The sequence below is a fragment of the Scyliorhinus canicula genome, chromosome 17 (genome assembly GCF_902713615.1).
Source record: "Scyliorhinus canicula chromosome 17, sScyCan1.1, whole genome shotgun sequence".
Taxonomy (NCBI): Eukaryota; Metazoa; Chordata; class Chondrichthyes; order Carcharhiniformes; family Scyliorhinidae; genus Scyliorhinus; species Scyliorhinus canicula.
Genome location: NC_052162.1, coordinates 19480173 through 19506118, shown reverse-complemented (window position 1 = coordinate 19506118; position 25946 = coordinate 19480173). Strand labels below are relative to the sequence as shown.

At 49.2% G+C, this 25946-nt stretch overlaps 1 protein-coding gene across 4 annotated transcripts in view; it reads right to left on the bottom strand.

Moving 5' to 3' along the window:
- Positions 1-25946, bottom strand: part of LOC119952435 (oligophrenin-1-like) — a 205463-nt gene that overhangs the window by 83752 nt on the left and 95765 nt on the right. For all 4 annotated transcript variants that reach the window (XM_038776185.1, XM_038776182.1, XM_038776183.1 and 1 more), the window contains exons 5-11: positions 24772-24873; positions 24008-24118; positions 22436-22540; positions 21325-21454; positions 20091-20191; positions 16400-16482; positions 14789-14867 (exon numbers count right to left, since the gene is read on the bottom strand). In XM_038776185.1, the coding sequence (XP_038632113.1) occupies positions 14789-14867; positions 16400-16482; positions 20091-20191; positions 21325-21454; positions 22436-22540; positions 24008-24118; positions 24772-24873 (711 nt within the window). The remainder of the gene's footprint in view (positions 1-14788; positions 14868-16399; positions 16483-20090; positions 20192-21324; positions 21455-22435; positions 22541-24007; positions 24119-24771; positions 24874-25946) is intronic.

The following is a 25946-nucleotide window of genomic DNA, read 5'->3' as shown; positions in this document are numbered from 1 at the left end:
AAAATCCTGGAACTCCCTCCCGAACAAAACTGTGGGTATACCTGTACCACAGCACTGCAGTAGATTAAGAAGGCGGCTCACCACCACCTTCTCAAGTACAACTGGGGCTGGGCAACAAATGCTGACTTAACCGGCAGTGGGCAACGAAAAACTCACCTGCCTGTTTCCAAAGCGATCTGGGGCCTTTTGCACCCTACCGAAGAAGCAAGCAAGTCTTTGACTTGAAGCCTCACTCAAATGCTTTCACTTCTCACACTGAAACACACACTGTCCAGTCTTGCTTGCAGTGACTGCTACTGCTTCACACAATCACTTACATTCCTGTTACAACACAAACATTGTAATGCACACCAGCCTCAACAGAAAATGGTCTGGAACCTTAAACCGGGCAATTGTAAACAGAAATCAGCCAGCTTTAACGAATTAACATCACAGCGTAGGGTTGCTCTGCATTGGCCTACATGGAAAGTTGACTCGAGTCTGTCGAAGTCACCGCAGACTTCTCTTGTTGAAACTTGTAATCACAACGACAAACTATGGACAAGCAAGGTTCTAAACGCAGATTTCACATCAAGTGAGGACATAACCTCAAGCATGTTCAATAGTTCTGTTTCTGCATTTGGAGAGGATGGATATAGGTTGCAGATAAAACAGTTTTCAGGCAGAGAACTAGTACTAGTTATTTTCCAGCCTTGCAATGCAAAAAACCACTCCAGGACTGGATGCAAACTATTCAATGCACTTTTCCAACTCTTCCATTAGCGAGTGCCGTCAGCAGTCCCACTGCTTCCCCCATCTGCAGAAGGGCTTCTTCTGTGTCGTCTCGTCTTGATTATACAAAGCAGAATCTTTCTCTTTTTTTTAATGTATGTGTTACAGGCCAACATTCCACATTCGAGACACATTCTGGGAATCAATCATGGTTCTGTAACCAGCACACTCGCATGCTTTCTCTTAAGATGGTTATTTGAGCTAAAGCCAGATGCACTATGTTTCCAGCGGAGTGCACAGGCCCAGCCAGGATGCTGCAAGGAGACCTACTTTAGGTTTTAATGGGCTGTTAATATTGGATTGCAAAGAGGCATTTTTGATGAAACGTCTTGGCTCATTCCAGTACATTACTGGATTTGTAACAGCACCAACCCTTCCACAATGACTCTTTCTGCTCATATAGCTTGGGCGAGGTAATAAACAGAGGGGGTGGTAGGAGTTACTCTCCTTTTCTTTGAGAGAGGCACACAGATGAAAACAATAACCTGATACTGAATGATAGAGGTGAACAAGGTCCCAGGTTTGGCCATTGTGTCAGTCAGGGCCCAAGTGAGTAATGTACTCGTCTCCAAGTCAGGAGGCAATGGGTTCAAACCCCACTCCAGAGCCTCGAGGCTGACTCTCCAGTGCGGCAATGAAGAGCTGCTACGTCTTTCAACGAGATGTTAAAACAGGGCCCTGCCTGGTAGATGCAACGGAGCCCCTATTTCGAAGAAGAGCAGGGGAGCTTTTCCGGTACGCTCAACTGGATCCTTAACTAGAATCAACCGGATCATCCCATCACCATCGAGTTGCTCTTCGTGTGCTGATTGGCTGCAGAGTCTCCCACATTACGAATGGTTCCAGGAATGAGGGATTTCATTCATGTAGATAGATCGGAGAAATGGGACTATTCTCCTTGGAAAAGGGATGATTAGGAAGCGATTTGATAGAGGTATTCAAAATGATGAGGGGTCTTGACAGAGTAGATAGGGAAAAGAACCTTCCCATTGGAGAAAGGATCAAGAACCAGAGGACACCGATTTCAGCTGTTCGGCAAAAGAAGCAACGGCAACATGAAGAAAATTTTTTTTATTTTTAAATTTTGGGCATTCTCCGCTGCCCACGACGGGTCGGAGAATAGTGGGAGGGCCTTGCCGACATTTTTCCCACCCTCCCGCTATTCTCCCCCCCCCCACCCGGCCGCCCCACGACACGAATCGCTGCTCGCCGTTTTTTACGGCGAACAGCGATTCTCCCCAGGCCGATGGGCCGAGTTCCCAGGCCTTTCCGGCCGTTTTCACGAACGCAAACACACCTGCTCTTACCGTTCGTGAAAACGGCCGCAAAGTGCCGTCCCGGACAACCATGGCACGAGTGGCACGGCCACACCACGACCGTGCCAAGGGTGGCATGGGCCTGCGATCGGTGGGCACCGATCGCGGGCAGCGGGTCCGATACCCGCGCACTATTTGTTCTTCCGCCGCCCCGCAGGATCAGTCCGCGGGGCGGCTGAGGGGCATGACAGCCCGCGCATGCGCGAGTTTGACGCATCTGCGTGATGACGTCATCCGCGCATGCGCGGGTTGGAGCCGTCCAACCTGCGCATGCGCGGGTGACGTCATCGTGCGCGTCAGCCGCCGTGATGCTTGGCGCGCGGACTTAGCGACGGTCGCTAAGCCCGCGATGTCGTGCTTCACGGAGCCACGCTGCTAGCCCCACCCGGGGGGGAGAATCGGGTCCTGGGAGGAGGCGCGGAGGCTGCCGTGAAACACGGCCAGTTTCACGGCAGCCTTTACGACTCGCCGCATTTGCGGAGAATCGCGGCCAGAGATTTGCTGAAGCTTTTCATCTTAAGCACAGCAGGACAAACACAAGAATGCCAAATTTCAAAAGCACAACAAAACATTTTTTTTTTTTACACATTGAGTGTTTAGGTCTGGAATGCGCTGCCTGAGGGTGTGGTGGAAGCAGATTCAATTGTGGCGTTCAAAGGGGAATTGGAATATTATCTAAAAAGAAAATAATTGGAGGGTTACAGGGAAAGGGTGGTGGAGTGAGATACAGAGCGCTGCTCTTGCTGAAAGCCAAAAGACACAAGGGGCCTTCTTCCATGCCACGACCATTCTATGACCATAAAATCAACAAATACAATAAGTGAAAATCGCTTATTCTCACAAGTGGGCTTCAAATGAAGTTACTGCGAAACGCCCCTAGTCGCCACATTCCGGCACCTGTTCGGGGAGGCTGATACGGGAATTGAACCGTGCTGCTGGCCTGCCTTGGTCTGCTTTCAAAGCCAGCGATTTAGCCCTGTGCTAAACCAGCCCCCAATGACTTGGAGACAAGTACATTACTCACTTGTGCCCTGACTGACACAATGGCTAAACCTGGAACTTTGTTCACCTCTATCATTCAGTGTCAGGTTATTGTTTTCATTTGTGACTACATTTCAAAGAAATCAGCTGCAAAACACTTGGGGATATCGTGAAGAATGTGAGGTGAGGTGAGGTGAGCTGGGGTGAGGTGAAGTGAGGTGAGGTGTCCCCCTCCCCCCCGTCCACTGATATGTGTTCAGTCACTCCTGTGGAACGTGCGTGTTTACAGATGTTGGGATTGAACAGTCCAATGTTCATCACCTGAGCTTAGTTATGAGCCTTTGGAGGAGATGCGCGGGAGTTACGGGAACCTGTGGAACTGGAATCATAGAATTGTACAGTACAGAAGGAGGCCATTTGGCCCATCATATCTGCACTGGCTTAGAAAGAGCTACCTACTCGCATTCCCTAACCCTATCTTCGTAGCCCTCTAAATTCATCACTATCCAGCTCTTTTGAAACCTCCTACGGAATCCACCTCCACCACTCTCCTAAGCAGCACATTCCAAACCACAACAACTCTCTGAGTGAAGACATTTCTCCTCATCTCACTCCCAGCTCTCTTGCTGACCACCTTGAAACTGTGACCCCCTTGTCACTGACTTACCAACTACTGGAAACAGAGGGTGCAATTTAATGGCCTTGTCGCGCCCGACTTGCTAACGCGACGAGGCCTTTGAATCTCGCGAGAATGCTCTGAAGGAGTTACTCCGTTGGGCCACCGCAAGGTCCACCACGTCAAGCTCACATTTGGTGAGACCTGTTGTAAATCCTGCCAATGTGATTCCAGGTCCAGAGGACCATGCAGGGCAGAAGAATGCGGTGCCTGACCCACTAAGTGGGCTCGAGGACGTGAACCCCAATCCCACCGGGGCCGGAGCATAGCGGTGGCATCAACCTAGATTTTGGCCGGACGCCCGATTCTCTGCCTGATATTTCCGATCCTGGTGCCAAGGGGGGGCGGAGCTTCCGCCCCCCACACGCCCCATCTCCCCGTCTTTATTTCTCATGGGTACATAGAACATACAGTGCAGAAGGAGGCCATTCGGCCCATCGAGTCTGCACCAACCCACTTAAGCCCTCCCTTCCACCCTATCCCCGTAACCCAATAATACCTCCTAACTAACCTTTTTTGGACACTAAGGGTAATTTAGCATGGCCAATCCACCTAACCTGCACGTCTTTGGACTGTGGGAGGAAACCAGAGCACCCGGAGGAAACCCACGCAGACATGCGGAGAACCTGCAGACTCCGCACAGACAGTGACCGAAGCCGGGAATCGAACCTGGGACCCTGGCGCTGCGAAGCGACAGTGCTAATCACTTGTGCTACCATGCTGCCAGTACGTACCTAGCTTGTACCCTTTTCATCTCTCCTTTGAAATTCTCCCAGTTTTCATTCACTGTTTTATCCACAAAAAAAATAGGTTCCTAATCAACCTGCTCTAGTTCAACTTTCAGACCCTTAAAATTTGCCTTTTTCCAGTCTGGGACTAATTTATATCCTTTTCCAACTTAATATTGAACCTTATTATATTATGATTGCTATTTCCCAACTCCTCCCCACTCCTACATTCTCCACCTTGCCTGGCTCATTTCCGAGGACCAGATCCAGCACAGCTTCCTCCTCAGTAAAACTGAAAATGTACTGTTCCAGAAAGTTCTCCTGCAGACACTGCAGGAATTTCTCTCCTTCTGTGGCCCACACTCTACCCTTCTCCCAGTCTACCTTAGGGTAATCGAAATTCCCAACTAGCTCAACCCTATTTGTCCTGCACATTTCTATAATCTGCCTACAAATACCCCCCTTCCACATCCCACTGTTTAGAGGTCTATAGTAAAGGTCACCTCTCAATTCTCACCTCCAACCATATTGATTTTAATTCTGGAACATCCTTGCGTTCGAGTGTTATTCGCTGGGCTGGATCCTCCGTTTGGGAGACTATGTGCTTACGCCAGCGTGGGAACAGTGGTGTTTTATGCCCAAAAAAAACATCGCAAAAGCTGCACCGATCCTCCTTGTGGTGGTGGTGGTGGTGGTGGTGGTGGGGGGGGGGGGGGCTAGCGGGCACGCAATGTAGAGCCCCCGGCTCTAGCTGCGGATGAGGCCAGAGAATTGCCGGGTCCGTGGCTGCGCATGCACACGGCAGCGATAATGGTGCCAGCCGCGCGCAGACCCGGCCTGCCAAATAGTGCCCCCCTTTGGCCAAGCTCGCCACCCCCAGACCACCCCCCACCAGTGCCCCCCAACCCCCTGCCTGCGGATTGGCTCCCTCCCGACTGTGGCGGTGCTGGACTCAGTCTGAAGTAACCACGCCGGTTTCCCGAAAGAAAATAGCACACACGCCCCACGCTGTCGGGAACACGGCCCATCGGGGATGGAACATCGGGGAAGGGCCTCGGCTAACGTCCTGAAGCCGTCCCGACAGCAGGCGAGGTACTCCTAGAGTACGCCCCTTTGGAGGAGGCGGAGCATCGCAAAATCAGCGCCACCCCCGATTTGGCCGCCAACAGGGATTTTCCGGCCGATCGGCAAACGCGATTTCGCCGTCGGAGACCGGAGTATCCCGCCCACTATCTTTGACCAAGACTGCTCCGCCTCCTCCCTTTTTACCTCTCCGGATTCTGCTAAAAACCTCCAAATCCCGACAGTGCCGGAGGCTGGTCAGCCCATCGAGTCGACACCGATTTCTGAAAATGCACGTTACCTTGGCCCAATCCCCCGCCCTATTCCTGTGACCCCCAGCTAACCATTAGACATGAAGGGGAAATTTAGCATGGCCAAGCCAGCTAACCTGCACATCTTTGGACTGTGGGAGGAAACCGGGGCACCTGGAGGAAACACACACAGTTACGGGGAGAACGTGCAGACTTCACACCCGAGGCCAGAATCGAACCTGGAAGGTGACCATTTCTTTGTTCACTCAAGCCTTCTCCCACATGCTTTTCCCTATTCCCCCTCTTCTCTCCTTTGCCCACATTACTACTTCTAGAACTAGGCCCATTAGTCAACCCCCCCCCCCCCCCCACGTTACAAGTTTAAATGCACCCCCACTACACTATTTACCCACTCAGCCAGGAAATTAGTCCCATTTCAGCACAGGTGAGGCCCATCTCCTTTCCCAAAAGTGATCCCAATGTCCCAAATATCTACACCCCTCCCTTCTGCACCATCCCTCAAGCCACGCATTTACCTCCCCGATCTGCCGTTGCCAAAACAGTGAAACGCTTGGCGCAGGTGGTATTTCTGAGACTACTACCATGGAGGTCCTGCGTTTCAACCCACTCCCTAACTACTGAAACTGGTCGTGCAAGGCGGTGAAACTGTCCCTCCCTATATTGTTGGTTCCCACATGAACCACAACCTCTGGTTGCTCACCCTCCCTTTCCAGAAGTTTGTCCAGCCGATCCATTATGTCCCAGACCCTTGCACCCATCAGACCATAATCACAATCTCAGCTGCAAACTAGACTATCTATCCCTCAAAGTGCCGAGTTACCCACTACTGCCACTTATCTAATCTGCCTCCCATCTTCCCTCGCTTTTCCCAGAATAACCTTGGGCACCGTACTGTTGTTTTCCCTCGAGTCATCTACCCCTGACTCAGTCGTGTTACTCATTTCATAAGACATCTTAAGTTTCATACCTGTTGGGTTGGATTTTGGTTATTGTCACGTGTACCGAGGTACAGTGAAAAGTATGTTTCTGCGAGCAGCTCGACAGCTCAGTAAGTACATGGGAAGAAAAGGAAATAAAAGAAAATACATAATAGGGCAACACAAGGTCCACAATGTAACTACATAACACCGGCATCGGGTGAAGCATCCAGGGTGTAGTGTTAATGAGGTCAGTCTGTGAGAGGGTCCTTTAGGAGTCTGGTAACAGCGGGGAAGAAGCTGTTTTTGAGTCTGTTCGTGCGTGTTCTCAAACTTTTGTATCTCCTGCCTGATGGAGGAAGTTGGAAGAGTGAGTAAGCTGGGTGGGAGGGGTCTTTGATTATGCTGCCCGCTTTCCCCAGGCAGCGGGAGGTGTAGATGGAGTCAATGGATGAAAGGCAGGTTCATGTGATGGACTGGGTGGTGTTCACGACTCTCTGAAGTTTCTTGCGGTCTTGGGCCGAGCAGTTGCCATACCAGGCTGTGATGCAGTCAGATAGGATGCTTTCTATGGTGCATGTGTAAAAGTTGGTAAAAGTTAATCTGGACATGCTGAATTTCCTTAGTTTCCTGAGGAAGTATAGGCGCTGTTGTGCTTTCCTGGAGGTAGCATCGACGTTGATGGACCAGGACAGAGTTTTTGAGATGTGTACCTCTAGGAATTTGAAACAGCTAACCATCTCCACCTCAGCCCCGTTGATGCTGACAGGGGTGTGTACAGTACTTTGCTTCCTGAAGTCAATGACCAGCTCTTTAGTTTTGCTGGCATTGAGGGATAGATTGTTGTCGCTATACCACTCCACTAAATTTTCTATCTCCCTCCTGTATTCTGACTTGTCGTTATTCGAGATCTGGCCCACTCTGGTCGTATCATCAGCAAACTTGTAGATGGAGTTGGAATCAAATTTTGCCACGCAGTCGTGTGTGTACGGAGAGTATAGTAATAATAATAATAATTGCTTATTGTCACAAGTAGGCTTCAATGAAGTTACTGTGAAAAGCCCCGAGTCACCACATTTCGGCGCCTGTTCAGGGGGCTAAGTACATAGGCTTGCAGGCCCCGGTATTGAGGAATATTGTGGAGGAGGTGTTGGCGCCAAGTCCTAGGCTTTAGAGCTTGGCTGGGATTATGGTGTTGAAGGCAATAAATAGGAGTCTGATGTAGGAGTCCTTGTTGTCGAGATGCTCTCGGGATGTGCGTAGGGCCAGGGAGATGACGTCTGCTTTGGAACGGTATGCAAATTGCAGTGGTTCAAGGCGTTCTGGGTGTATGGAGGCGATGCGCTTCATGACCAACCTCTTGAAGCACTTCATTATGACTGAAGTCAGGGCCACCGGACGGTAGTCATTGAGGCACATTGCCTGGTTCTTCTTTGGCACCGGTATGATGGTCTTCTTGAAGCAGGTGGGGACCTCGGAGTGGAGTAGGGACAGGTTAAAGATGTCCGCGAATACCTCTGCCAGCTGGTCCGCACAGGCTCTGAGTGTATGACCACGGATCCCGTCCGGACCCGTCGCCATCCGAGGGTTCACTTTCAGGAAGGCCGATCTGACTTTGGAAGCTGTGATGGTGGGTATGGGTGAGTTATGGGCTGCTGGGGCACTCGACAGCGGATTGTTGGTTACCTGCTCGAACCGAGCATAGAATGCATTGAGTCCATCGGGGAGGGGTGGGCTGCTGCCAGAGATACTGCTCGGCTTCGCTTTGTTAGACAGTTATGTTGTTTAGGCCTTGCCACAACCGCTGAGTGTCTGTAACGCAAGTCTGACTCTAGCTTGGTCTGATATTCTCTCTCAGCATCTTGGGTGGCTTTGCGGACAACTTCAAGGAATCCTGGGTTTCCTGGACGCGTTCTCATCCTTTCGACGGATGGTCACCCACTCTCCTGCCATCCCTACACTCCTGCCTATCACAATGTGGAGTGACCACTGTCTGGTACGACTGTTCCAGAAACCTCTGTTCCTCTTCTATGATGCGCAGTGGAGACAGTCACTGATCCAAATCAGCTGTTCAAGGACTCCTACCCTCGGGCTCTTCAAGGGAATGGGCTGTCCTGGTTGCCTTGTGGATCCAAAACCTCCCACATCTTGCAGGCCACACACGTCACCGGCTTTCTCAGTATCCCTGCCATCTTTACTGGTCACACTGCTGAGGCTCTGCTGTTTCTCAACTACAAACTAATATATAGTTTTTGTGCCCCCCCCCCCCCCCACTCCATTCAGAGAGGGAGCAGTGTGTTTGGGAATGTTTACATTGGCATTTATAATTACATAACACAGGCAACGCTGGCCGCAGACACTTTCTCGCTATGCACAGCTGGTTAAACTAATTAGGTCCAGTTCCCTTAGCCTCATTGTAAACCAACTCATATCAGCCTGTGCCATGAACAGACTCATCTGGGGTGCAGATTGTGGTGGTTGTTGGGGGGGGGGGGGGGTCCATTCTCCTGAAGGATTTTAAACACAGACCCATTGACGGTGTTGACACCAGCAGCTTATTTGATAGAAACCTTGAGCACAATTTCAAAAGTAACCAGCTCCAGGCAGTATCAGAAGATTTCCTCTTCTTCCACTGCGGGAGAGATCGGGGATGGAGTCTCAGTGAAAGCAGTTTTATATGATGTTGATGAATCCAAGAAAGATCAGCTAAAGACATCTGGTTAGGAATAGAATTGTAGTGGCATACCCAGAGCAGTAGGTGGCAGCAATTACTCATTTTTCACTCAGCAACTTTCTCTCACACACACACACATGTCACACACCCCGAACGAAGAGAAAAATTTAAAATCAGGTATTACTGGAAGATGCAGTATAAAGATTTCCTCGGCTCTTCTCAATGGCCTCAAATCCATACCATCCCCACATCATTGATGAACCTGGATGACACAAGTGAAGGAACTCACCTCAATGAGCACTGAGCCACGTGGGCCAGAATTGCAGGTTCCAGCTACAGATCCTGGTCATGGCTCTGCTCACTAGGCCAACATTGCAAGTGCTACCATTGTTTCCTATCCTCCCTGCAAAAAGAGAGTGGAATGGGGTGGGGGTAATGGATGCACTACCCATCCCCTATTTTAAGGGCTGGTTTAGCTCGCTGGGCTAAATCGCTGGCTTTTAAAGCAGACCAGCAGCACGGTTCGATTCCCGTACCAGCCTCCCCGAACAGGCGCCGGAATGTGGCGACTAGGGGCTTTTCACAGTAACTTCATTGAAGCCTACTCGTGACAATAAGCGATTTTCATTTCATTTCATTTAAATGTCACTGTGTTTAAAAAGTTTGTTTACAATCTCCCTCTAGCTGCAAGGGTAACCGCAGCAACATCGGTGCTTCATTTCCCAATGCTTTGGTCGACATTGAACGGATGTTGCGACACTTGCTTTTGCCGGAGCAATGATCTAACCGGTTTTCCACACTTCTATGTTTTAAACTTTATATCAACCGAAGCTTCTGCTTTCGGTAACCTGGATTCGGAAGATGTAATGTTGTCTCGAAATGGTATCCGATTCGCATTCAATCACCAAAATACAGGCATACATTGGGCTGGATTTACAGGTACAAATTGGGCAGACTAATCCCTGCTCTCCTCTCATCCCCCCCGCCCCACACCCACCCCCACCCGCAAGGCATCACCATGAACAAAACAAAGGTGAAAACAAAACAAAGGTGAACGATAGGCTTCCCGCACGCCTCAGCCAATCAGCACGCTTCTCTCCCGCAGGATGAATTGTGATCCTTTCAAAATTTGGCATTCTTGAATTTGTCCTGATGATTGCAAAACAAAAAGCTTCGGCAGCATCTCTCCCTTCTCAGCAAAGTTCCATGCGGGAAAAGCAATTGCAGGTCCCTGGGGAGGGAATGGCGAAGTGGGACTAATTGGAGAGCTCTGAGGAGCTGGCGTGAGAGGTGGAATGGCGTCCTGTGCTGCCACACTCTCCGATTCCATCCAGGTATGCCAATCACTACAAACCTGTTGGTCCAAACCCCACTGCACCAGTGTCCGTGTTTAGAGGATGTGGCACTGGCTACACTCCTGCCAGGAGAAAACGCTGATGTGGAATGCACAGCCAGATGGCCAATCTCTGGCCTTAGTCTGTCTGTCTACCTTATATCAGCCACATCCTCACGTGTAACAAGTATGGTGATAACACTCTTAAATTTTGCTACAAAAAAAACCTGCCAAAGAACTCTACAGAAAAGGAGCTTTAATTAATTTTAACACTTATTTTAAATTGCCTCATTTGATTTTAATTTTTAGCCTTATATACCAAAAGAACAACTCGAGTTCAAAAGAGAGAAGGTGAAAAATCACAGAAAGACAGTTGATGCTAGTGTTACAACCCGAAACTTTCAGAAAGTTGTCTACAGCCGACACAATTCAAAATGAAGTTATTAACTCCTTTGCCATAACAAAAGAGAATTTCTGAAGAAGGCCAGTCGGTCGATAGCAGTTTTCCCCTTCAAGAAAGTTGAGGGAAGAAAAAGATAAGACAAGAATCCAGAGAGATATTGAGGTGATTAAACAAACAAAGAGAGAGAGAGACAGGGCATAAAACTAACAAATGAAAACTCAGGTGCATCGAACCAAACTCTATGAGCTCATGGGCGGCACAGTGGTTAGCACTTCTGCCTCACAGCTCCAGGGTCCGAGGTTCGATTCTGACCTCAGGTGACTGTGGAGTTTGCACTTTCTCCCCATGTCTGCGTGGGTTTCCTCCGGGTGCCTAGGTACCCCGGAGTCTAAAGATGTGCAGGTTAGGTGCTTTGGCCATGTAAAATTGCCCCTGAGTGTCCAAATTATTACCTAAATTGCCCAAAGGTTAAGTGGGGTTATGGGGAGGGGGCGGGGGAAGCAGGCCTGGATTGAATGCTCTTTTGGAGGGTGAGTGTCGACTCAATGGGCCGAATGGCCTCCTTCTGCACTGTGGTGATTCTATAGGATTCAATGGCAAATTGGATCCAAAATTGGCTTAGGGGCAGGAGGCAGCGGGTGATGGTTGAAGGTTGTTTTTGTGACTGGAAGCCTGTGTATAGTGATGTTCCGCAGGGGTCGGTGCGGGGTCACTTACTGTTTGTGGTTCACATTAATAATCTGGACGGCAATGTGTGTGGGGGGGGTATGATCAGTAGATTCGCAAATGGCACAAAAATTGGTGGTGTGGTAAATAGTGAGGAGGAAAACCCTTAGATCATAGGACAATATTGACGGGCTGGTCAGATGGGGAGAAGAGCGGTAATTGGAATTTAACCCCGAAAAGTGCCGATTTGGGAGGAATAACAAAGCAAGGGAATACACAATGAATGGTCAGATCTTTGGAAGTAGAGAGGACCAGAGAGACCTTGGTGTGCATGTCGAGCAGTCCCTGAAGGCAGCTGTACAGGTTAACAAGGCATGTGAATACTTGGCTTTATCAGCCAAGGCATAGACTGTAAGAGCAGGGTAGGCTATGATGGTGCTGTATAAAGTGCTCGCTAGCCCACAGCTAGAATAGTGTGTGCAATTCTGGTCACCACACTGTAAGAAAGATGTGACTGCCCTGGGGAGGGTGCAGAAGAGAAGTTCAAGCAAGTGACCGAAGCTGGAGTGTTTCAGCTATGGAGAGAGGTTGGTCAGGCTGGGGCTATTCTCCTTAAAAAGAAGAGGGGGGGACCTGATTGAGATGTACAAAACTTTGAAGGACATAGATAAGAGTAGATAGGAAGGAATTTTTCCCCTTAGTAGAAGGGTCAATAGCCAGGGTGCATAGATTTACGGTAATGGGCAGGAGATTTAGAGGGAATTTGAGGAAAAGCTTGAGGATGATGGGAATCTGGAATCACTGCTGGAAAGGGTGGTAGAGGCCGGAACCCTCACCAACATTGGAGAAGTATTTAGGTGAGCACTTCCAAGTTCCTGAGCATACAAGGCTACGGGCCAAGTCTGGAAAAGAGGATCAGAATAGATAGATGGTTGATGGCCGGTGCAGACATGTGGGCCAAAGGACTTCTTTCTGTGCTTCTGACCCTACCAGGCCGTCAGATTCAAATACACCCAACAGATCAGCAGCAAAGCTAAAAATCCAAATAAATACACCTCTGTCTCAACAATGACGTGAACACCAACAACAGAGAAATAAACAGAAATTAGTGGATGCAACACACAGATCAACAGGAGACACATCCTAACGGTAGCCAGTGATAAAAGCTCGGAGTAGCGCCTCCTGCTGCTGATTCTTCCCACCTGCCTTCTTTTTCTGCTCCCCCCCCCCCCCCCCACAGCTTTATAGTGACCTCACATGTTTGTCACAAGATTCACTAAATTGATGAGCAATTTGAAAACAAAAACCCCACACACCACCCTCTTAATACAATAAATAAGGGAAAACAGAAACTTATTTATTGGTCACCCCCACTCTCTCTGTACCAAACTCTGGAACAGGATTTCTGCTATAACATCGTTCCCATTCCCAAAGTCCCATAGCGAGTGCGTTTAGCCCGGTGTTTCCTGGCGCTCACAGCGCCGAGGAACACAAAGCTATAAACGACATCCAGGTTAGATCGGGAGCCTCAGCCAAGTCAGCACTTAGAACATAGAACATACAGTGCAGAAGGAGGCCATTTGGCCCATCGAGTCTGCACCGACCCACTTAAGCCCTCACTTCCACCCATCCCCGTAATCCAATAACCCCTCCTAACCTTTTTGGACACTAAGGGCAATTTAGCATGGCCAATCCACCTAACCTGCACGTCTTTGGACTGTGGGAGGAAACCGGAGCACCTGGAGGAAACCCACGCAGACACGGGAAGAACGTGCAGACTCCACACAGGCAGCGATCCAGCGGGGAATAGAACCTGGGACCCTGGCGCTGTGAAGGCACAATGCTAATCACTTATGCTACTGTGCTGCCCAGTGCACAGAACAGGACCCACTTGGTCCCGTTCTGTGCAGTGAGGAGCTCCACTCACCTGAATTCCTCGATGTAGCGCAAGATCGGGACGCCATTTTTAAATGATGCCCGATCTCTGGAGCCACCGCCCCCCCAAGTGATCCCCAAATCTGCCCCAAGTCTCTGCGCACTATGGAAGGGTCTCCAGCACCCTCTCCCCCCCCCTCCCACCCGTGCAGGACACCCCCGGCCTAATCGCCACCGCGTGTTGGCCGGGTGTGGGGCCAGGACCATTCCATAGTGCATTGGGGCTTGGGGCAGGGGTCAGAGATCGGTTGGGGGGGTTCCAGTGATCGGGACATCCCGGCGAGCAGAGTTCCTCAGTACACAGAACCGGGCTGAGTGGCCTCGGCCGTGGGGTCCCTGCTGAGTGTCCCTGTCTAACCCAGGTGCCTTTTTATAGCATTGTGTTTCCCAGCACTTGCAGTGCCGAGGCCAAGCGATGGGAAACACACGGCTAAACGCGCTCGTTATGCGGCTTTGTTCCCATTTAGTGAAATCTCACCCTAAGGGGAAATTGATCATTTTTTATCCACCCGAACTGCAGACCTTTGGACACCAAGGGGCAATTTAGCATGGCCAATCCACCGAACCTGCATATCTTTGGACTGTGGGAAGAAACCGCAGCGCCCGCAGGAAACCCACGCACACACGGGGAGTATGTACAAACCCAACACAGACAGTCACCCAAAGCGGGAATCGAACTTGGGTCCCTGGTGCTGTGGGGCAGCAGTGCTAACCACTGTGCTACCAGATCCATGAGGTCCATGTTAGATTTAAGACTGAAAAAAGTTAAAATATTCTTAAGTGAAGAAAATCTGTGTGTCTCGGTTTTGACTTCACTAACCGGCTTGGATGCTATTAACACATAGTTGGCCTCAGCTATCAGAGCTCAGTTCAGGTTTCTGTTCATTGACTGGATCGGTTGAAGAAGCTGGAATTTTATCTGCACTGGAAGGATTCTCAGAATATTCTCCTGCCTGGGAAATAGTCAGCTCCATGAAAGGTGGGAACAGGGAAATGCAATACAACCAATTTTTATCAGATAAATAGAGCAAACAAATTATGGCCAGATACTCACTGGCTCTTTGCCATCCATCGCTTCAATCCATAAGCTTCTGTTGGCTTCCGAGAGAGCCTGGAGTGTGACGGGGCCTTGCCTGTGAAAGGAAGATTTGTTTTGAATTTACTGGGGAAAGGAAAAGAAATAAAGGACTTGCCTTCATACAGCACATTTCACAACATCGACATCTCAAAGTGCTCCGCAGCCGATGAAGTACTTCAACAGCGAAGTGTCATCAGTTTGTAAATGTGGGAACTGCAGCAGGCAATTTTCGCACAGCACGATCCCATGAAGAGCAGCGTGAATAATCTGTTTCTCATCTAGGTTTGAGGGATAAAGATTGGCCAGGATTGTGGGTTGAACTCTCCAGCTGTTCAAGGCAGGGCTACGAAAACGTCTGCATCCTCTCGCGATGACAGACACAACCTTGGCTTAACATCTGGCCTGAGGATGGCACCTCCGACAGTGCGGCACTCCCTCAGAACTCCACTGGAGGAGTGTCGGCCCACATTTGCTGCTCAGACTTGCTTGAACCCACAACCTTCTGACTCGGAGGAGGGTGCCACGGCTGAGAGGACACTGGCCGCGATTTGACGGCCCAGCTGTGCCCAAAAAGCAGCTCGCCGCGGCGCAGCGTGGCCGATATAAGGCGGGAGACCCCGTTCCCTGGATCTACCCAATTCGCAAAGCTAGATGAGATCTAGTGCGGTCTCGCGGGATGTTGCGATGTGAATCCTGCCCACGTGGGCAGGATAATGTTTTAGGAAATCAGCATATTAAAGCCCCCAGGAAACACGCAGCTAAACGTCCTTGCTGTGGGACTTTGTTCCCCTTGAGCTAAATCGCGCCCATATTTTCCGGTTTACTAGCCGTTTTGCTTCTGGAACAGGCTCCCAGGTGCTCTGCTCATTATTAGGATAACAACTGGAGTTGTGACCGAACAAAAAGCGTTCTATCTGGTTTTATTGGCATGCACGCAAACCACAACTGCCCATCTTTCCTCTCAGTCCAAGGTGCACACACCGGCTCTCAAAACAGAGATGTTAATTCAGACTGACATGAGAGATGGAATACTAGATTTCCCTTTAACATAAGGGCAGCCACCGTTAGCTCAACAACTACACACAGCGAAGCAGCAAGATGGCCACAGCTGGGGATGGGGGATATAACATTCACCTCCCAGGTCTTGAACCGAGATGGGATCAAGACATAAACGTCCCACCAACGTGCAGCAATGATGCTTACGGACATATATTCAGGGCTGATTAAGGATCAACTCCATGATTACAGGCTTAAAAAAGCAAGTTAAAACCTCTGGCCAAGTAAATATTCCACTGTCACTGCTGTTATTGGCGATAACAGCAAGCTTTGACTAACTTCAGCAACTCTTTTTTAAAAGTTTAGAGCACCCAATTATGATTTTTATTTTCCAATTCAGGGCAATTTAGCGTGGCCAATCCACCGAGCCATCTTTGGGTTGTGGGGGCGAGACCCACTGGGAGAATATGCAAACTCCACACAGTGACCCGGGGCCGGGATCAAACCCGGGTCCTCAGCCGTAGGGCAGCAGTGCTAACCAATCTTCAGCAACTCTAACAATTTTTGCCCTGATCAGTAACGTTCCTTTACCTTTCGGACATCTCGATGTCAAAGCAGAATCGCTTGTCAATGGATTCGGATTTCCTTCGAATGCAGGACTTCAGTTTAAATTCCTGGAGAAAAGTACATAAGATGACAGCTCCAGCAGTTCTTTTTTGGAAAGCTATTCCTGTGAGCCCAATGAGTTGTCTAAAGCCCCAAGACCAACAGTGCAACAACCTGCATTTACATAGCACTCTTAATGTAGCAAACCACCCCAGGTCCTTTTGCAGGAATTGTAATCAGGCAAAAATCAACACCGAGCCGAAGGATGAGGCACTGGGACAGGGAGAATGTGGCAGCTTTTATAGGAGGATCTTAATGGGGAGAGAGGTTCAACGAAGGAACTCCCAGGCTGCTTAAAGCGCAGCAGCCAATGGCAGTGCGATGAAAATGGGGGATGGTCAAGAGGCCGGAATGCAAGGAGTGCAGATTTCATGGAATCAGACAATAAGAGACAGGGAGGGCCGGAGGCCATGGAGGGATTTGAGCAAGATAAATTCCTTTCCTTGTTGAAAAAGGGGACATTTTACTTTGATTCGCTGAGGTTGCTTTAAAATTCAGACTTTGATAGCCCCCCCCATCGATGGACTGAAAGCCAGTGTAGGTCAGTGAGCACAGGGTGACGGCATGTGGACAGTTATTCACAATTAGAACTGCTGCGTTTGAGCGTGCCATACGTTAGAAGCAAAACACTTCCCCACGTGAAAGAGGACAATAACCACACACGGATCAAATCGATTAAACCAGGGTGTTCCACAAATGAGAAGTCTCTTTCTCATTTACAATATGGAGACAGTTGATCAGAATACCCGGTTTTTTCCTCACTAGATAAATGATGAGAAAGGAGGGTAAATAATTTTCGCTTTCACAGCTTCGGAAGCTGAGTGACACATGGAATGTCCGCTGACGACCGTTGTAATGTGCCTTTAAAGGATGGCAGCGTAACATCACTAGAAAGGAAATGTGTCACGTGATCCAATTATTTTCACTTTTGCTTTTAAATAAAACACAGCATACACAGCCCTGCTGATGATGTCTTCAAGCGTTCTATCTATGTAGATGTTTGGTTCCACTTTCGACACAACCAAGATTCTATGTGCGTTATTTACTGTCAGTATACATCGTCCCAATCATTGATTTAACCACATATTCCCCTTTGCCCATGTGGAACATTGTCGACAAACATTGTACAATTTGTAGTTCCACTGTTTATCCTTGGTCAAGTCTGAAATAATCACATCTTTAGACACAAACATTGGAGCTGACATGGACGTCTAGATTTTCGTTCTCGAGGAAGGTAGCTTGAGTTTGAACATTTACCGGTTGTCCTCAACCACCTCAGGAGAAACTCCACAATGTGTGATTTTCTTTGCAGGAGAACAGTTGTGGGACAGAGTCAGGCCTGTGGGACAGAGTCAGGCCTGTGGGACAGAGTCAGGCCTGTGGGACAGAGTCAGGCCTGCCAACCCCACAGTTCAGATCAGAGGTAGACACAGAGGCTGCCGAATGTTGAAGAGGGCAGTTTACAAGGCCCACCTCAGTTCTCTGGGATTTTACCCCAATTCTTACAATACATTTTTAGGTCCTCTCGCCCTCATCCCTCACATTCCGTCATTTCCACCACCCCGCCTCTACCCGCTGCCCTGCCTCCCTCGATACACATCTCCCTATGCCACATCCATTAGCCTCAAACCAATTTGTTGCCAAACTATACTCTCCACCCACTCTGGCTGCCCATAATATCCTCCATAGTAACTTAATGCTAACCCAGTCACCTCCCATGGTCCTTGCATCCTTCATACCAACACACCCAGTATCCACCATGGGAAGACCTCAGGAGCCATGTTAAGATGCAATGAAATGAAGGGCGCGATTCTCCGCAACGGCCGACGCCGGCGTGAAACCCAGAGTGTTTCACGATGCCGTCGGAAGCCGCTCCTCGCCCCCTATTCTCTCCCCCCGGGGGGCTAGGAGCGGCGTTGCGGGGAACTCGGCCGCCGGGCCTTGAAGCTGGCGTCAAGGCGGCGTACCGATAATTACGCGGCCGGCGGCGCCTAAGTGACGTCAGCCGCGCATGCGCGGTTGCCGTCTTCCCCTCCGCTGCCCCGCAAGACGTGGTGGCTTGATCTTGCGGGGCGGCGGAGGGGAAAGAGTGCGTCTCTTAGAGACGCCGGCCCGACGATCGGTGGGCACCGATCGCAGGCCAGTCCCCTCCCGAGCACGGCCGTGGTGCTCGATCCCCTCTCCGCCCCCCACAGGCCCCAAACTTACCTTTCGCGCGATGTTCACGCCGGCAGCGACCAGGTGTGGTTGCCGCCGGCGTGAACAGGTCGGGAATGTCGGGCCGGAGAATCGCGGGTCGCTGTGAAAAACGGCGACCCGCGATTCTCCGAGCGGCGTGTCGCAAAACGTGAGACGCCATTTTGGGGGGGTGCCAGAGCGGCCCTCCCGCGATTCTCCCACCCGGCCTGGGGAGTGCAGAATCGCGCCCTAAGCTCTAAATATCTTTCACAGCCTTGACAATTTTTTTTTTTTTAAACTGCCATTCGTGAAAGATTTTTAAAAACATTTAAATCTCAAGGGCTTAATCTCTATAAAAACAAACAAAAATCTATTCATAACCTCACCAAAGACAACTTCTTTGAGCTGTCAATCAGGGCATCCCTGCTCAGATAGTTATAGCTTGTGGAAAGCAGTTATGTATTTATAATTACATTAAATAAAAACCCTTGGGGAAATGTCAACAAATTGTAATTAAAACTGCTAGACCAGTATTTTTTTTTAAATCTTTCTGACACACGCACCTTGTTTTTTTTTTAATAAAAGAGCTAAGGATTTAAATATCTTCACATCATGACAGTTCTATAGATCTTTGCTCTCCTATGAGAGCATTTAAATCTACTCTAAAAATTTGTGACTCCCAAGCTGCAGGATGAGGGCCTTTCTACAGCTAAATAGGGGTCTCGGCACCAAGTTCAAGTGGCTCTTGACAAAGAGTCATCGGACTCGAAACGTTAGCTCTTTTCTCTCCCTACAGATGCTGCCAGACCTGCTGACATTTTCCGGTCTTTTCTCTTTCGTTTCAGATTCCAGCATCCGCAGTAATTTGCTTTTATTTTTTCCTAAGTGGCTTTGTTGCATTCTGGGTTCCCCTGTGTGAGAGTCACCCACAGCTCGCTTCCCTTACTGAAAAATTGTGGGATCAGTCGGGAACGGGGCAGGATATCCACTTGCAGCTCCCCGTCTGCTATCTTTAAAATGTCCGCGGAGTCATGATCCAAGTGCATTTCCCACATCTCACCGTGTCCTCCGGAACGATACCTTGTTGCTTTGTTGTCCACCCTCTGTAGTGCAGTCGTGAGTGATGTGGCATTCTGAATATACATCTAGACGTGCTCACAACATTGCAGATCCTAACTTTTCAAACAATATAACAAGAGAGCATCACTCTCCCCTGAAGCAATTTAATTTGCCATTTTTGCCCCAAAAGCTCCAAAAGAGAAGGGGAGTGTTAAAAATGTTTGCGCGAGGGCCTGACCGACGAAACGCTAGCTGGTTCTGAACCGATTAGTCATAGCATCTCCAACATTGTCGGCCATTCCAATTCTCTGTCGTGGGATGTGCCATGCGCCTGTCCATTATCCTACAATCTGGGCTCTTGTGTTAATATTTTACTCACTTGCTTTACTCCAGGTTTTGGATCACACGGGATCATGCTTAGAATTTTGGTGTCTTTCACATATTTGCAGTAGTATTTCACCCAGGAGAATCCCAATGCCCCTGTGGAGAGTCAAGAATAGATTAGAAAGCCCTGCACAACTGGGGATCTACCCCGACATTACTGTACTGCAGCAGGTTTCCTAGGCAACAAGGCCTACTAATCAGGCTGGTCTCAGGTTTCCAGTTTTACTGCTCGTCTCCTGCTGCCAAGAGTCAAGTTGTCTGAACTGCCCCTAATCATTCCACCACCTTTGCCCCATACCCTCTCGACCAATACGAGTGACATGTCTCCACCCTCACCCTCGGAGCCTTGCATTTTGTATAAAACAATTATAAGATGGATTTTTCTGCCAGAGAAAATCCTGACACAGTTGGCAACAAATAGCCAGGTTGCTAAATGATTGCAGAAGTTATGTTGGCACTGCTATGGTTATCTCTGTTATGCATCTAATGGCCAATTGGATATTCAGACGGCAAGGCAAGTAGATAGATAAATGAATGGAAGGCCTAAAATGTAGCAAAACAACTGGAATAAGAAGACGTGAAGTTATGATTGGAATCCATGTAGAATGAGCAGGAATGAAGAATTTTTAAAACTGCTGCAGTACTGAAATGAGACACTAGATGGCACCAAGACACGCAGTAACAATTACATCCCATCCATTCGGCTAAATCACAAAAGCCTGAAGATGGGTCATCAAAACCACATCATGGCTCAGCCCTCAGGTCTAATTCTCTTAGACATTGGTCAGGGAGATTCTGAATGGCTTATTTCAGAAAGGCTGGCCCGGCGATGACCCAATTCAGGAAAGGAAAACGCAAAGAGTAACAAATTTGGAGGTCCAGCAAGACACGTGCGCGGAGGCACAGTGGTTAGCACTGCTGCCTCACAGCGCCAGGGACCCAGGTTCAATTCCGACTTTGGGTGACTGTGTGGAATTTGTATGTTCTCCCAATGTCTGCGTGTGTTTCCTCCAGGGGCTCCGGTTTCCTCTCACATGTTAGGTGGATTGGCCTTGCGAAATTGCCCCTTAGTGTCCAAAGATGTGTAGGTTAGATGGAGTTACGGGGGTAGGGCAGGGGAGTGAGCCTAGGTTGGGTGCTCTTTCAGAGGGTCTGTGCAGACTCGATGGGCTGAATAGCCTCCTTCTGCCCTGTAGGGATTCTATGATTCTAAGACGTCTCATCCTTACGTTTCTCCTGAGAATAGAGGTAGCCTTCAATGGTGGGCTGGCCCGGCAGCTTGCAGGTTTGTGGAGCTTCTTTCATTCTTGTCATGAGATCCTCCATCTCCGCCCGAGTGCCCATGAAGTGATTCCTTGTCTGTGAAAACAACCAATGCCATTACAGAACCTGTGGCCTGCCGTATGACTCCATACTGCTGTGTGTGGAGGTATCTCTCAATAGGTCAAGTTCCTGAAATGACCAAGAAACACTAACTCATAAATCCCCGTGTATTCCATCCATATCACAGCCGACAACAAAGACGGGAGTGAAGGGGATGTAGGTTGGAATTCTGCGGCCGTTGAAATCCTCTGTTCGCCCCGGCAGCGCACCCAACATGTGGGGGGGGGGGGGGGGGGGGGGGGGGGGGCTTCAATGGAAACCCCATTGACATGCGGCAGGAAGAGAATCCCGCCGCTAGCGAACAGCGCACTGCCGAGTAACATGTGGCCGGGGGACCGGAGAATCCAGCCCATAATGTGCGCTTCAGCAAGGACACCGATTTTGTGAAGTGGTCCCATGACATGGGGAAAAGAAGTTGGTTTTGTGGAAAGAGGACTGAGCTACAATAAAGGTTGGGCAACAATGGGCTGGATTTTGATGACTGATGCATAAAGAGACTTGGCTGAGAGCATAAACTCTTATAAAAGGAATCTGGGGGCGAGTTTGTTTACTGATGTGCAAAGAGGTGTTGACTTTTTTTGACTAACATCCCCATGTGTTCGTAATAATTGGCTGGCGGGAAGTGAGGCGCAAGGGCTAGAGGGCCTTAAATGTAGCAAAAGAACTGGAACAAAGTCCCGAAGAACCTTTTAACCAGCCCGCCCCGGCACTTGACCACCGCTGTGACCGCCTCCAATCTGCTTCGAAGGCAATGAGCCTGACACCAACCTGCACCTGCAACCTCCGCAACCCCCCCCCCCCCCCACCGCCACCGACCGACAAGAGCGTCTAAACGGACACTTTACGCCAAGGCGGGTCTGGCCCCATTGAAAAAATTCCCAGACTCACGCGACTTGACTCAATTGCCCCTGTGCCTCTTGACGTTCAGTCACAATTATACATCAGAACAGAACTCACATGTTGCAAGCTTAGTTGAAGCTGCTGCTTATAGGGCAAGAAATCCTGAGTTAGTTCAAAGGTCAAGTGATGGAAGGTGAGTAGGCCATGTAGGAATGCCAACACCTGCAGGGAGGGAAAAAAAAACATCATTTGGGATTTTGACTGGAGAAATATTCTCCTACCTTCCTCATCAATGGGGGGAAATCCTGGCCTAGACCAGGTGGATATCTCTCCACCCACCATAACCATCTTCAAGTGTTGTCAAGCCAACCACAATGTAATTGGAATGTTATGATTACACATGAAAGCCAGAAGATTGGAAATGCTGGAGACCAGAACACCTTTCTATTGCCCATCCAATTGTCAGCCATATTGGATGAGGTACATCATGTATTAGATCTGGAATAACATTTCACTCTACTTTGGCCTCAGCAATAGGCTGTAGCCTCCAATTTGAGACGGGCACCACCCTCATTAGTGTGTCGATAGTGTCGTACATCGGGCAGCCCGTGGCCTCAGTGAGATCAGAAGTCTAGCATTGAGCAAGAAGACCATGTTGAAACATGGTTCATCCTCACCAAGACATCAAATACCTGAGGCCCCTCATCTCACAGTCTGAAGACATTTCCACCATCACCTTGGGTCTAATTCAAACCCGGATATGGAAAGTCAGTATTTGTTTAGTCCTGCTGAAGAGCTCAGCATCTATTGCTGGTCCAGAATGGAGTGGATGCGTAATAATCCACGGTCTGAGCCAAGAAAGACATTCTTGGAGATTTGGACAATAGAGGAGAAGCATTGGCCAGCCAGGAAAGGGCAGGGGAGTGGGCCCAGGTTAGGGTGCTCTTTCAGAGGGTCACTGCAGACTCGATGGGCCGAATGACCCCTTTCTGCGCTGTAAGGATTCTTTGATTCTATGTTAAATGGCTGCAGGGTGGTTGCGGACAATGAGAGATAATGCACCATCGCCTCAGTCACAGGGAATGTCATTTCTGACTTTGGTAAAGGCCTTTTGGTCTGAAGGCAGGAAAAAATTCAAGTGGAGATCTGGGAGGTAACAACACATTCAAGGACGTGCGAGAGGAAAGGAATTTTGGAGATGGAGCAGGATTTTGCCAGGGGGCTTTTTGGAGGCAGGGGTGACTGGAGGGTTGTTTGCCCTTTCTCCCAACGTGGCTCTTGTGACATATCCGCGCTCCTCTGGCCAATGGGCATCGCCGATATTAAATTGTTCCATCGTTGACAGCCGTGCCTTCAGCAGCCAAGGTCCTAAGCTTTGGAATTCCCTCCCTGATCCCCTTTGCCTCAATTTCCGCCTTTAAAACCTTCCCCCCAGACCAGAATTTGGGGTTGTTTGTCCTTTCTCTCGACGTGGCTCTGTGACATATTTTATAATGCTTCAGTTAAAGGTGCTGCTATATGAGGTGTTGCCGAAAAGTGAACGTATTAACTAAGGATCCAAGTGACACCAATGATCTGCCACTGCCAACGTGAATCAGCACCATCAAGAGGAGAAGGACTGAGAGAAATGCATTAATAAATTTCCTGTAAAACAAAAAAAATATTGGAAAAAAACAGGATCTAACTTACTGGCTCTACCACTTCAAACTTCTTCCTCTCATGAACCTCCTGAATCTTGTTCACATATTCCAAAGATGCCTCGTAGAAGTTCTGTCTCTCTTTATCAACCTGCACATCAGCCTGGATTGAAACAAAACAGAACATCGTTCAGATCCACCTAAACAAACTGGGGAAAGCACACAGCAAAGGGCCCCAGCTATGGGGATGAGATTGGCAGCGGAAAATAATTTCAGAACTTTTAAGTGTTTTTCAGCATATTGCAATTAAATCAGCTTGGTACAACCATTTTTAAAAATTGACCGCTGCTTTTAATCTAGTTTCGACCCATTCATTATCTATCTCAGTGCGACCGTCTGATCTTTATAACTTCAGGATCTGTCCCAGTGCCACTCCCCCACCCCCGAGTAGATGTTGTTACGTACGAGCTCCTGATCTGATTACTGTGCAAGACACAGCACGCAGTGCATCAACAATTCCACATATTCAATAGTTGTGGGGTGCAGGGAAGGGGGGCGTGTGGGTGAAAAAGCAAAGGGCTTTACAAACTAATAAAAATTTGATGAAACGGAGAACAAAAGCAAGCTGTGTGCTTTGTTGCACACGTGGTGCAAGCAACATTTAAAAGATTTCCAACTCAGCACATCTGGGCCCTGGCTCACAGCTTCCCTTTCCTGACGGAACTTTCTCTTTCCCCAAACAGGATGAGGAAAGCAAAAGGTTGGTGTGCCAGGCTGGATGAATTCTGCCACTGATAACAATCGGAAGACCATTACCTCCTGGAGCTGCGATTCCTTCTTCTTGGAGGATAGACCCAGATGTCGGTCGAGCGCAGAGTAGAACTTCTCGCTCTCTTTTTCAAATTTTTTCTTTCTGTCCTGTGAACAGAAAAGACGAGTCACTGGGATTCCACCCCAAGCCCCGCGGGTAACACGGGAGTTCTCCTGGTGCCCTGGCTATTGTTTCTCCCTTGATCAATATCACTAGATCAAGAGTTCATTATCACATCGCTGCTTGTGAGATCTTGCGGTGTGAAACCGCTCTGCCACGTTTCTGACATTACTCCAGTAACTTCACAAGTACTTCATTGGTTGTAAAGCACTTTGTAACATCCTGATCTTGTGAAAGGACCCATATATAAAACGGTCCTGTATTTAGATACACCTTGAAGACTTAGCACTGTTGCTTCACAGCGCCAGGGTCTCAGGTTCAATTCCCGGCTTGGGTCACTGTCTGTGCGGAGTCTGCACGTTCTCCCTGTGTCTGCGTGGGTTCCCTCCGGGCGCTCCGGTCCCCCCCCCCCCCCCCCCCCCCCCCCCACCCCCACATAAGTCCCGAAAGACGTGCTGTTAGGTAATTTGGACATTCTGAATTCTGTAGACCCGAACAGGCGCAAGAATGTGGTGTCGAGGGGCTTTTCACAGTAATTTCATTGCAGTGTTAATGTAAGCCTACTTGTGACAATAAAAGATTATTATTATTCTAACTCTAGAAACGCAACATAGACATCTGGGCGACACATGTTCAGAAGAGACCTACTTGGAGAAACCTCCTGACTGAAGGGATACTACATCCAATGGCAGGTGGAGGCTCAGAAAAGGAACCTGGGAAAGGATCAGCGATCCAGAGTTTAAGGGCCGATTCCACCTCCTGGAAACACCTGCCAGGTGAATAATCATACTCATTAATTAGCGAGTGATTATATAAAAATGGTCCCATGCAAATTGTTCAAACACCTATCTCTGGTGGAATGACTAGCCAACCTATAATGGAGATCAGGGGCGGTATTCTCCCCTACCTGGCGAGGCGGGGGGTCCCGGCGTAGGGGATTGGCGCCAACCACTCCGGCGTCGGGCCTCCCCAAAGGTGCGGAATTCTCCACACCTTTAGGGGCTAGGCCCGCGCCGGAGTGGCTCCCGCTCCGCCGACTGGCGCCAACGGCCTTTGGCAC